The sequence below is a fragment of the Nomia melanderi genome, chromosome 3, assembly GCF_051020985.1.
Source record: "Nomia melanderi isolate GNS246 chromosome 3, iyNomMela1, whole genome shotgun sequence".
Taxonomy (NCBI): domain Eukaryota; kingdom Metazoa; phylum Arthropoda; class Insecta; order Hymenoptera; family Halictidae; genus Nomia; species Nomia melanderi.
This window is the reverse complement of record NC_135001.1, coordinates 20,906,362-20,919,899: the sequence shown is the minus strand read 5'-3', so window position 1 is coordinate 20,919,899 and position 13,538 is coordinate 20,906,362. Positions and strand designations below refer to the sequence as shown.

Below are 13,538 nucleotides of genomic sequence, written 5' to 3'. Positions count from 1 at the left end.
CCGTATCTTCTTTATATGATAGTTTGATTAGGGACGTTCGTTTTAGTGATTCTAGAGTCACTAAACACTGCATTTATTTGTTCCCTCATGTCTGGTGATAGTTTCTTCCTGCTCGCCATTTTCTTTAATTTTCGAAGCAGCGCCATATTCTTTTTCTAAAGGAAAGTATTCTACATAAATTTAATGAATAAAACCGTTGAAGATCTGTTGAAATATATGTGGACATACTTCTTGAATAACGATTGCTTTCTTAATTTCTTCTAATTTTTTACTGTTGTCTTCTGTACGTTCCTGCAGCTCTTCCAGTTCTTTCTTCAAGTTATCCCTTTGCAACGTCAGAGATTCAATTTTATTATGAACAACTTTGTCATAAGAGTTTACCCTTTTAACACATTCTATATATTCACAATGAATTTGTTTCATCTCTTCCTGTAACTCTTTATATTTTCTTTCTGTGTCCTTTAATATAAACAATCCTTTATCTTTCAATTGGTTCACTTCGCAAATCTCTGTTTCTACAGACATATACTCATCACGAGATTCCTGTATATTCAACTTGATATTTTCTATTTCTTTATCCACTTGACGAAAATCACAGTAATTTAAAGCTCCCTGATCGTCATCATATTTCGTCACTGTTTAAACATGCATTTTGATAATAACAACGTGTTCTGCATACCATAAAGGCACATGGTACAATAGAATACATATAACAGGTAAGAATAAAAGACAAAAACATTGATCAGCAATTGATTGGAACAATTCCATTCTTCTTTACCCATAAACACATTTATCATAGAAAATACAGGGAAACAAATATTCCCCATAGCAGAGTATTAAAATCAATAGTTATTCTCAATCTGTAATACCGATCTTCGTGTCGTCAACGTTCCCATTATCGTGATCCATTTTTTTTGTTGTAGCCCCTCGCCCTGTTTGAACCAGCAAAACAACATGGCCGACGTCGCGCCAAGCGGTTCCCGCCTAAACGGACGCCGTTCCCTCATTGGTCGGCGCGGGCCAATCGGATCGCCCCTTTTTGCCGATAATTTGCCGTAACGGTCGCTAGATGGCAAGAGTATTAGCTCAGTCCCCGCTACGCGGCCGCTGTTCGCCATTGTACCGTGATTGCTGTTAAGTCTCGTGTTTGTGAGTGGGAATTGATCCGGTGTTACCGAGTTCTGGAATTCCTCTACGCATCGGGTAAGTCGAAAATTCCGTTCCCCGTTGGCGAGCGAGCGGTGCGCGGTACGCGCGCGCCATTATTCGCGATCGTTTAACACGTAAATCGCCTCGTCCCGGTGGGAAGTACGTGTACATTTTTTGGGGGTTAGTTTCCGACCCTCGCGCGTCTAGTCAGCCCTCTCCCGTGCGCGTGGTCAAGCCGTGTGTACACGGGCCGTTCGGACCTCGTCCGAGTCGAATTTCCCACAAGGTCTCGTCGGAATTTCGAGAGCGAACGACTCGGCTCGCTCGAAAGCGTCGGCGTAACGTTGAGGTTATGGGCGATTTACGAGCTCGCCGTTTTTCCAGCGCCGATATTGCGCCGCGGATTTTTCTGCTTGACCCCCGTGCCCAGTCAATAATTTCGGCCATGCGACTCTGTCCGCCGAAGTGGACCGTACTTTATTTAAATAACGCGCTCCGATTCGCATCGGCGTCGAGACTCTCGTCTTGACATTTAAACGAATAACTTCGTTAAATAATATTCAGGAATATTCGAGCGGTCGACAGAAAATACCGATGTTTTTCTGGAATTTACTCAATGTTTCGCAATATCTGCGTGAAGGAAAGCAACGTTAATGCGTACGAATCGAGCTGTGTACAGCAAAAAAATTCACTAGAGTTCAGAGTTCTAGGGGTACACATTGCTATAGTAACTTTTTAAACGAGACGAGCAGGGAACCGAACCGTAGGCTTCGTACGCTTTTCGTTTGCGAACTCAGCGTCGACGGTTGAACGGGACTCGTCAGCGTAACGGTCAAGGTGTAGATTTGCCCGTCCATGACTAGCTGGAACGTGTTCGATGCGTCCGTGGACGCCGGTGTCGGGATCCTTTATTTTCTTTTCACGTCATCTGGCGTCGCGCGAACGATAAACGGGCTGCACACGGATGCAAACGAATCACCGATATTTTTATACGCGTTATCGCCGTCGCGGCAGATAAGAACTGGATTTACATAGCCGTGGCTTGCTGTCTGCTCGGCGCCGCTGGCTAGCTAGCTGGTTCTCTCGTACAATGCCGCTCGATTGTGTATCCCTTGTTAGCGGGGACGACGGTGGACGCGATTGATCGGGCCTGAATTAATATTTGTAAATGATTATCGATTGCAGCCGCTTTCGTCTCCCTTTCGTTCGAGCGGCGCGAATCAGATGTAACGAACCGTTCGACTCTGTTAATTATTCGAATATGTGAGCGATCACCGAGTCCGATAACAACGTTAAACCTTGTATTTATTTTTTCCGCGCGTCGCGTCACTGATTACTGAATTCCGGAAGTTTACCGCGCGTTTGCATACTTTGCAGCGGTTTCGAAGAGGCAGGGTTTAATATATTCGAGGTTAGGAGTCTTTAACCCTTTGCACTCGAAATATTTGTTACTAGAAATATTCAGTTTATTTTTATGAGATTATAGATGATATTTTTTTTAAGTAATTTAACCCTTAGCACTCGAAAAATTTGTCACTAGAAATATTCAGTTTATTTTTATGAGATTATAGATGATATTTTTTTAAAGTAATTTAACCCTTAGCACTCCAGGTGGTTTCATAGTGTCAGCAACTACTATCAATTTTGATGGTGGTCCTACTGAAAATTGACAATGTTATTTCTTAGACCTTTAATTCCCTCCTCAGTACAAACTTTGTATATCTTAAGGTAGTCTTCTTATTCATTAAAATATTTAATATTACAACTGGTGCAATATTGGAGTCTACAGAGTTCAAAGGGTTAATTTGCGCTCAAAGGCGCTTCTGTTTATCAGTATAAATTATAATTTTCTTACTATGTTTTCCAAGAAATAAATCAAAGTAAATTTATTTGAATAAATGTTATTTTTTGATATTTTTTTGTAACACAATATTTGTGATCTCATTAGATAACTACTCTTATTAATTTTTTTGCATACACCCCAATCACTTCCGCATTTTTGGTAAATATCCGTGAAAGTTGTTTAGCATCCAAACGGTTAAAATAACGTACACTGTATCTTGTCACGATTGAACGCGCCCGCAGACTTCTATTCGTATAAACGTAAGTATATACACGCACACGCCTCACGTCTATTACCCGCGATAAATCGAGCCCCTCTTTGATCAATAGACTGCGGAATTTCAGGCTTTCGTGACATACAAAGATATTCTGGAAAATATTCTTACAGCGTATGACACGTTAATACATTGCGTACTGGTGACGTGAAATCTCGTTTTTATATAAAGACACTTAGCTATGCAATTTCGCTGATTACCACAGTTTTGGAAAAATATACAATTTAATTTGAATTGATTATCTATTTAAAATATATTACATAATTATATGATATCTGAGTTTTTGTATATATAGTGATATAAGTTGATTTCGCTGAAAATTTCACGACATTTCAACACAGAATCTAAACAAATATTAAATTCGATTCGAATTGATTTAAATGTCTATTTAAAATATATTACACAACAATATGATATCTGAGTTTTCTAAGTATAGTAATATAAGTGGACAGTGAAAATTGCCATTACAATTCAGTTTTCTGAAAATTATCCGGTACGCAATGTAAAGTTCATCTTCAATTCTATATAATTTTAGACCGACACCAATCACATTTAAGTCATAGAAAAATTAAAGCAGATTGTCTAGAAGACTGCAAGCTAATTGTAACACGCTAAACGCGTCTAAATTTTCAGTATAAACCAACAAATATTTTAACTCTTAGAAACAGTTTTAACCCTTTGCACTCGAGGGTGACTCACTCACCATCCGATTTCATACAGTAAAACTCTAAAATTTGATATTTAACACTTTGCCACGATGACTGGAGCTTCCAAATTGCCGAAGAACAGTTACAATAAGAAGCTTGATTTTAATTAAAAATATTTAATAACATAAGTAGCTAGATCATAGCGTAATATAACTACTGTAACACCAAATCATCAATAATTATTTTCAACATCATTTGCCGTTGTTATCAAAGAATGAGTATTACTATTCAAAGTCAATTCAAAAAACATTGAAATAAAATCACTTTGTTCCTCAACATACACATAATTTCCCTTCGAATTAATTTCACAAAGTATCGTCTTTATCTCATCAGAAAATGTTGAAATATTTCTAGCGAAAAACTTCCGAGTGCAAAGGTTAACATCGAATTCACCGTTAACGGTTTATCGTAACGATCGTTTCGATTATATCTACCTAGTTAAAAGTGTTTTGTTTTTTTTTATTTACGACCTCTTTATCGATTATTTCTGATTAAAAGTTCGTATTTAAACTGTCGGTCAGTTATCTGTTTATTTTACTCTTACTGACGAATTCTCGATCGTCACTCGATTTTATCGAAATCGAATCTCGATAGTCTCATCGTTGTCCGCCAGACGGTTGTGAATTGTCCAGCTCGAAGTTCATTCCGGGAGACGCGCAAGTGCACGGGAGAAACCGTTCCGTAATAAGTGACACAATGGCCGCGTTATCATGTGCGCTCTTGCATAATGTTTTTCCTCCGGCGGCAGTGTCTCGTGTTGTTGTTGGACAGCGAGCGACACGGTGCTACATCTAGCCGAGGTTTTCTAGAACAATGAGGATTCAACGTTCATTAGACCGTCAACCTTTTCCACTCGAAAGTTCTTCTTGCTGTATCGAATCGAGTGGCGACTGAGAGTCCCGAGTGCAAGGGGTTATTATTTATTTATAATTCTTCGCTTCACTCGATTATGACGGTTTCCTGTTTCATCGGCCGCTGAATTTTTTAACTCGAAGCTGTTTCTCATTGACATTACCAGCACCTCGAAGTAATAACCCTTTTCACTCGGAAGCTTTTCACTAGAATCATTCGACAGTTTTTCGATGAAACGTGGACGTTATTTGAAACGAACTAATGAAACGTGCATCAAATAAGAAACAGCTGTTTTATAGAAATATTTCACATATTGATGCATTATGGGGAACTTAATATTATATACAACACTTTGTAATTTTGTTATATTATGTATAACACTTTGTGATTTTGTTATATTACATATAACACTTTGTAATTTTGTTATATTACATATAACACTTTGTAATTTTTTTATATTATGTATAACACTTTGTAATTTTTTTATATCAAATGAAATGACTGAGAATCACCTCTCGAGTGCAAAGGGTTAATACAAAAAACCTATTAACATATAAATAAATAATACGCGCATGAAAAGACTCATAGACGTATCTTACTGTTTCCTATCGATTATAGATATAAATGTTGTAGTATATTCAATAACAAAATTTTACAGTTTGTAATTGCAAATTTTAATCTCTGCATCGGAGCCCTCGAGTACAAATTTAATTATTAATATTTCAAACCTATAATATTTATACAATCTTTAGTGTCACTGTTAACAGTGACATGGACAATGGAAATTGGAAAACTAGAACAAAATGTGAAACGAAATTACTTCAGTCACCATGGGAATACAAGAGGCGAACCTGGGTTAACAATCAGAGAATTTCCAAATTATTCAGGGAAATAATTCACTTAGTTATAAACGGGAACAGTGTATCGATTGGTCGTATTACAGTTCATTATTCTCGAGGAATTTCATTTCTCTGTATCCGCAAAGCCGTTAACTCGTTGTATTAAAATAACGAGCCTGACTCGTTATGCAGATTTCGAGTGTGAACGAATGAATAGCGAAATTATACATTCTTCGGAGCCAAGATAAAATATTGCTTATCTTTTAGCAATGCTTAACTTATAGGTCAGATATAAGTCTATAAATAACACGGGTTGAATTTTTTGACTGGAAAATCGTTAATGTTAACTCGACGACAGTTTTATTCGAAGCGTGCTTCTTCGTCGAGATATTTTTAAGATAGATTATATTATTTTCAATATTAGTAAAAAGAATCGTTCACGTTGCTATTTGCAAACTATCTTTTAACCCTTTGCGGACGAATGTCGGCATTTCGAGATGAAATTCTCATATTTGGAATGCTAAGTCACAAATAAGTATTGTAACAATACAACGTTGACGAGGGAAGAATGAAAAAATTACTCTGAAAACTGATTGGTTGATAGGAAGTGCTAGCAATTTTTCTTCGTTGATTATATTGAAAATAAGAGCACTAGTAAATTATACCCTTGCAACTAGTCAATCACAAATCCTTTCAAGTTTCCTATTATTAACCCGTTGCACTCGAGAGGTGACACTCAGTCACCACTTGATTCGACACAGTGAAACTATAGAATGCGATATTTAATGTCAAACTTCGTGTAATGCATCGATTTGAGAAATATTCAAACAAAATAGCTTCGTCCCTCGATGTAAGTGTGATTTCTCGTCGAGTTAGTTTCACAAAATACCCTCTCTATCTCATCGAGAGACGTTAAAATATTTCTAATGAAAAACTCGAGTGCAAAGGGTTAAGACATTTTACATCGACTATTCTACACGTATCTTGTTTGCCTGTAGCTCCTTTTCATTCCCGCGCGCGTGGAAACGATAGATTCCTTTAATAAACGGATAATAGGACGCGGAGTAAACAGTTTACCGTAGGAGACCGATGATTATGCAATTTGAATCGGTAGACGAATAGGTTTCGCGACGAAACACGCTCCCCCGGCTAGTCGAAAAGCCACGTAATCCGTCGAGGTTGTGGATTAGCGCTTTTATGCGCTAACGAGCGTGTCCTTGAGTTACGGGTGCTCCTATCGTGTTGTGATACAACGGAGAAATTCGTATAATCGAAGGTGAGCCGACGGAGAAATTCGTATAATCGAAGGTGAGCCGACGGTTACGCGACAAATTCCGCTTCGGGGAACTGGAATTTTTCCTATTCTCTTCCACGAACATTTCCCGTGCTTGATTATGCAATGTTATATTTGAATGCGCAGGTGCAAATAATGAGATACAGTAATCGGAGCAAAAATATTATCTGCCTACTGATACTATCTATTGTTCTTATGACAATTTAAAAACTCATTCTAAGTTGCACCATCGTTGCATCAGATTTACCAATTGGTTCCCGAAATTTGGGAAATTTAGATTAACCCTTTGCACTCGAAAGTTTTTCACTAGAAATATTCAGTATTCTTCGATGAGATACAGACGATGTTTTGAAACTAATTAAAGAGGGAACGTATATAAATTAAGGAGGAAAGTTATTTTATTTCAATATTCCATATATTGATGCATCATACAGAGCTTAGTATTATATATAAGACTTTATAATTTTGCAAATCAAATCAAGTGGTGACTGAGAGTCACCTCTCGAGTGCAAAGGGTTAATATTAGAACTACCGTAACAGTCAAAATGACCGGTTTCGGTTTTTTTGTTTCGGAATTGTATCTTAAAAGCGTCGAATATTCGTAATGATTTTGAAAATAGTTTCATTTGAGTACTATAATGAATATCTGAAGAAATGGAGAATAATCTATTGTTGCAATTTTAAATTAAATGCTTGGTAGTTCTAGTGTTAAATGAAATTTTGCCAATAAATGCCTCGTCAAGTTAGTTTAAAAAAATGTCGTCTATATCCCATAAAAATAAATTGAATATTTCTAGTGACAAATTTTTCGAGTGCAAAGGTTTCCTTAGTGACTCTCACTCATCACCTAATTTCACACAGTAAAACTCTAAAATTTGATATTTAATATTCTACCTCGTCTAACTCAACTCAAAAAATATTGAAATAAAATTGCTTTGTTCTTGAGATCGTACGTAAACCCTGCATAACATTTCAATTGTCTAGTTAAACCCAGAACCACAATAGAATCAATATCCCCCATAACTTGCCAGGTGTCCCGTAAACTTAGTTACTCGCGAAAGAATGGGTTAATAATGTTTATCTCGAGTCGATCGGCGTTAAATTGCACGTTCACTCGAGAGAGTGATAGGCGGCGTCGTATGATTGCTTGTTTCATCCGCGGTACGTGATTCGCCTGGAAGTTTCGCCGCGAATTTATCGCGGGGAGCGGAAGATCGAACGATCGGCGTTCGGGGGGCGGACGGTGTCCCGTTCCGAGAATCGATGCGGACGTGGCCCATCCGCAACAAGAGGGGCTCTTCCTCATCGATCCGCGGCGTGGCGACGTTTACTTCCGAATTACAGCGGGACCTCGATTAACACTTTGCCGGCCGCATATTTATCGCATCGTTAGGTTGGCGCGGGCGAGTGACGCAGGAAGGCAGCGAAAGACAGTTTCAAACTAACGGAAGCAGCATCTGCTTAAAAGATTTGAACAAAAGACGGTCTGGTAAATTGGGAAGGGAGAACAGTGGGAGCAATTGTTTCTCGAAAAATAGCATCGATATGTATTCCTATGCGAGCATCGGAATAATTCGTCCTTTGCGGACGAAGATTCGTTGAAATGTAGAAAACCTTCGACAGATGAAGCTAAATTATATGTTATAGGCGCGCAGTGGGGTATTTGCCTGATCTGGCCAAAATTGAAGACGGGTTCATTTCAGATTTTAACAAAAAAGAAAGATTCAACATGAGAAGTTCATTTCATGCACTAGAAATATGCAACATTTTCTGATGGGATACAGATGATGTTCTTTGAAACTAATTGATGAGAAAACATACATGAATTAGGAAACAAAGCTGTTTTATATAAATGTTTCACATATTGATGCGTCGTATAAAACTTAACCCTTTGCGGACGAAGATTCTTTGAAATGTAGAAAACCTTCGACAGATGAAGCTAAATTATATTGACTGCTTAAATGGCAAAAACAGAAACTACATGCCAATCTCTTGCTGTCCGAGTAATTGAATCATTCGCCTCCGACTCAGTCTTCCAAATATGAACGTTTCATCTCGAAATGCCGACATTCGTCTGCAAAGGGTTAATTAAGCAATTTGTGTATTATTTAGCTTAATCTGATGAAGGTTTCGCATGTTTTGAAGAATTTTCGTCGGAAAAGGATTGACAAGCTTCCGTTCTAACATCTATTACTCTTGACTGTTAGTCATCAAACTACATTGGACAATCGAGGTTCCAGTGTGGCTCGAGACCGATTATTTTCGCCGCGCGTGTTGAATCGCACGCCGTTATCAGTTCAACACGTTTTTCCTCGTATCGGGACGCGTTATCTCGCGATCTTCGCTCGAAAGGTTCCCTGACAATCGCGATAGAAATATAAACAGGGTGATAATTATACAGTGTTCATTAGAAACTGGGTTAAGCTAGGAACTTTAAAAGGCGAACGATTCGTTAGTCGCGATTTATCATTTGGACTCGAGAACGTGTTCCGTTATAAATATTCATTATTCTCTGACGAAACCGATAATCTTTTCTCCAACTAATACAAAGTACGATCTTGCATACATTAAGGAAAATAATTATTTTACTCGAACGTGTCGACACGTTACAGGACATTTAATATTGAATCTCACCTGTTGTAATTTTTCTGCGTTGAATCGATGACTGAGAATCGCCTCTGGAGTGCACACAGTTAACCCTTTTAGTATTTTGATCGAAATATTTAACATTTTCTAACTAGACAGACGATATTTTTTAAGTTAACCCTCTATGGGCCGAATTTTGTTTCGTGATTGTAATGAAATGCATGCAGTGTGAAATTAATAAATATCAACATATAAACACAGATTAACAATGTATTCAGTAGTTTTAATAATTTCATTGTAACGAATATATTTTGTAACTTTGAAGTTACACTGACGTTGAACGTAAATGCCTGTGTGTACAAAAGTTTAAGTTAATTATTTAATGTCGTTCGTCATTTTGCAATAAAAAATTAAATAAATCAATTTAACCCGGTATGTGTGACTTCAAAGTCACGTGAGCCTATAGAGGGTTAACTTGAAGAAAAATTGCAAGTGAATTGAGAAACAAAGCTTTTTATCCCAATATTTCATTTTATAGTTTTATTACATGAAATCAAGTGGTGACTGAGTGTAAAGGGTTAAATGATCTCAAATGCGTTAGTTGTTTTCAACGAAATTTCGTCACCGTTTACCGCCTAGAAGTTGGTTAAAGCGTCTGTTCATTGCTCACTGATTCTACTTACCTTTGAGCAAACATTGCAGATTTTCCTGGTATTTCTTTCATCGTGAAATGCCTCGCACATTACTGCGTTATGATTGAGAATTCCGGGAAGAAGATTTCGGAGGAAGGCTTAGCTGTCCTGAAGGGGATGAAAGAGGGTTGTAGGGGATGATCTTACGTGCTTTTGGTGGGATCCTCTTGATCCCATTAGAAGGAATGATTTAATGCAAGAATACACAGTATTTTCGTATAAAAATGCAGTACTCGTAAGACATGATCTCGCGTTCGAAATAAAATCAATGAACGACAATAAAAAGTGACAAAACATATCGGTTTCTAATCGATCTTCAAACCTTCGACGAGCAGCCACTTTTTCCTCGAATTATCGGCGTCGAAGCAGAACCAATTCCAACGACCTGTAATTCCAAACACTAATATTGCTTCCATCTGTTAATTGATTCAGGCTTGAGCCTGTAATAACCTTGATTATGTGGTGGCCATTAGCGAGCCAGCCGCAACGATCGATAAATTCTATAATTCTGTCAATTCATCACCGACTATCCGACGTTTGTTCGCGACTTCCTTTTGTCCCTCTCGCGTTTTCTTCACCGCTGGAACGCTCGCATTATTTTCTCGCAATGTTAACTGCTCCCGACAGCGTTTGGCCTGCGTGTCGTAATTAAATCACTGATTACGTTGTTGCCCATACCATTGTGCTATTCAGATCGATCCGTATGCGTGCGGTTTAGAGGCAGTTAACAACGGATCCATTCTTACCTTGCAAATGAGGAATAGATTCCGGCTTATCAGTTATACAATCAACAGTGCTGTGACGTAACCGAGGAATCTGTTGCTTTTAGGAAACGCTGAAAAGAGAAACGTTATAGTTCTCTATTCGTTTGAAAAGATCTGTAGCCTCACGCTTTTAACACTAAAACTACCGAGCACTTCAATGGACTTTTGAAAATTTCGCTATAGAAACTCCAAGAGTGCATCAGTTCAGACTTTAATTGATTTACAATTCAATTTGCGTAGAGCCAAATGAATTTCTTTAATAATTTCTCAGAGAAACATTTGTTACCTTTCTAATTATTGCAAAAAGAAGACATCGGGCTTGAGTCATTTGATCCCTCTGCTAGTTTTAGTATTAATCTCTCAGTAAAAATTGTTTCCATGAACGACCATCAGCGTATCACACTTATAGTATTCGAAATATATTTTAACCCTTAGCAGTCCAGGTTGTTTTGTAATCTATCAACTGCAACTAATTTTTATAGTATTCTTAGCGAAAATGAGAAATTCTAGAAATTTTTATAGTATTCCTAGCGACAATGAGAAAATTTGGATGTGTGGAAAATCTAATAATTTTAGGGTAGTTTCTTTAAGATTCAAAATATTTAATATTACAACTGGTGCAGTATTGGAGCCTACAGAGTTCAAAGGGTTAAAACACTCACCAATTCGGAGTCCAGTTGCTTCATCCTTCTTCATTACCATCGCCTAATCTCCGTTATATTTCTCCATCTTACTCTCAGCGTTTCACACTTGCCCAATAACTATAACTTCCAGGTTTAATTCATATCCCCTACTTCAAGTACTTCCAGTTGCTCTTCACTCATAATTCCTCGGAGATAGTCTTCATTATTCACAACTCTCTAGAGCTTCCTCCATGTCTCTGCCATTTCCCTTTATTCAATTTCCTCTTAAAAGCTTGCTTCTCGATTCACCATACATTAAACCTCTCCTTCGTTCTCTTCGTCCATAATTCCTTTTCGCCAACCACCCCTCGTTCCGACAAAATCAAGGACAAAATCTGATACAGCAATCGAACTGACCGACGTCAAGGATGTGTACATCGCTGCTCTGTACAAAATTCACGTGGTCTGTCAGTCCTGTCCACATTGTCGTCCTCGAAGTTTCTTTTCAAGTTCCTTTCCGAGTTTCTCTCGTTTCCGACTGCTCTGGCCAACGAACCGCGAGTATCCACCGCATCGATCCCCATCATTCATAATTCGGGAAGCCGCGCAATCGAACATCCCCCGGGAAACGGGCGGACAGTTTCAAGGGAAATGCAACCCCGTCTCGTCCGTTCTCCGGCCGCGAAGAGGCAGAGGAGGGGGCGGTAGACGGACGGAGCACGGTTTGGGCTAGGTCAAGCCGCGGGGTTAGGTCGAGCTCAGGTGGAGGTGGGCCGAGAGGGGTGGTTCCTTCCCCTCCGCGGTGGACACAATGGCACAACAAAGCGTTACCGGGGCAACCGGTCGTTCGGGGTTACCGTCACAAAACTTTCCAACTTGTGACTGCAAACATTAGCCACCGGCACACGCGTGGCTCTCCGTCCACGACAGAGAACCGCCGGCCGGGGGCGGATCTCGGGGGGCGGCAAGGGTTGCAGCGTGAGGCCCGCACGCACGTACAAGCGGTCACGCGAGCACGCGTGGCTACCGACACGCACCGTGTCTCCGCGCGGAAAACAATGGAAAAGAGGAAGGATGGCTCGAACCCCTGCCCCCAACGTTATTTTCGGAGCCGTTCCTGCTTTTTAATGCTACGTCATTATTGCCCTACCCCTCCCCGACTGCCATTTTCGTTTCTCGTCGGTTTGACAATTAATTGACGTGCTTTCCTTGTGAATGTTGGAACTAGTTACCGTTGCAGAATTCTAATACTGGAAATACCGTACCGGGCGAAATGACTGGTTTCGATTTGTTTGTTTCGCAGTTATTGATATCTGAAGAGCATTGAATATTTGAAGTGATTTTGGAAATAGTTTTACTTGAGTACTATGAGTATCCAGAGATACTGAATGTAATCTATTGTTACAATTTTTATAGAGATTACGTATCAATCATATTAAATGCTCGGTAGTTCTAGTGCTAATGAAGAACGAGTCGAATGTTCTTTCTTGCGCTCTCTTGAGATAATTAAGGCGAACGCTCGCCGATAATAATTAACCACCGAAAGTCTATTTATAGGCTTTTCGATGGTTGAGGTATGTTAAAAGGAATTTAGTTATTTTTCCTTCTACGAGGAATTGTTGGAATATGTTATTCTAAGTGATTTACTGAGCCATGAGTATAATTGCTATATAATATTGGTATTAAATTTACAGTATCGCTATATAATATTGTTATTAAATTTGTAATATTGCTATTAAGTTTGCAATATCGTTATTAACACTAGAACTACCGAGCATTTGATACGATTGAAATGTAATCGTTATGAGTATTGTGGTAATAGATTATTTTCGGTTTCTTCAGACATTCATTACAGTATTCAAGTGAAACTATTTATTTTCAAATTCATTTCGAAGATTGAATGCTTCGAAGACAC

The 13,538-nt window shown here is 38.7% G+C and overlaps 2 protein-coding genes and 1 long non-coding RNA gene across 8 annotated transcripts in view; 1 reads left to right on the top strand and 2 right to left on the bottom strand.

Moving 5' to 3' along the window:
* Positions 1–11: 11 nt before the first annotated feature.
* LOC143174346 (uncharacterized) lies at positions 12–692 on the bottom strand. Its single transcript, XM_076365749.1, has 3 exons — positions 680–692; positions 229–635; positions 12–155 (listed from the first exon to the last, which is right to left on the bottom strand). Exons 1-3 carry the CDS (start codon positions 690–692, stop codon positions 12–14), a joined length of 564 nt encoding a protein of 187 aa, XP_076221864.1.
* A 373-nt stretch (positions 693–1,065) lies between these two features.
* Positions 1,066–13,538, top strand: part of HnRNP-K (Heterogeneous nuclear ribonucleoprotein K) — a 199,976-nt gene continuing 187,503 nt past the window's right edge. Inside the window, exon 1 of one of the 3 annotated variants that reach the window (XM_076365867.1) lies at positions 1,066–1,203. The gene's annotated coding sequence lies outside the window, so the exon portion shown is untranslated. The remainder of the gene's footprint in view (positions 1,204–13,538) is intronic. The other 2 variants (XM_076365871.1, XM_076365870.1) reach the window with 2 other exon arrangements.
* LOC143174368 (uncharacterized) lies at positions 4,251–12,319 on the bottom strand. 4 transcript variants are annotated; one of them, XR_012998220.1, is made up of 6 exons: positions 11,663–12,318; positions 10,983–11,071; positions 10,687–10,871; positions 10,559–10,621; positions 10,228–10,344; positions 4,251–4,778 (listed from the first exon to the last, which is right to left on the bottom strand). It is a non-coding gene; the product is annotated as an uncharacterized LOC143174368 (long non-coding RNA). The 4 variants fall into 4 exon arrangements; XR_012998219.1 differs by having other exon boundaries at positions 10,559–10,871; positions 11,663–12,319; XR_012998217.1 differs by having other exon boundaries at positions 10,228–10,621; positions 11,663–12,319.

What these genes read in the sequence shown, in the direction of transcription:
- LOC143174346 (XM_076365749.1), bottom strand. An exon ending in AAGCAATCGTTATTCAAGAA is followed by an intron (nt 156 to 228) that starts GTATGTCCACAT and finishes ACTTTCCTTTAG; the next exon opens with AAAAAGAATATGGCGCTGCT.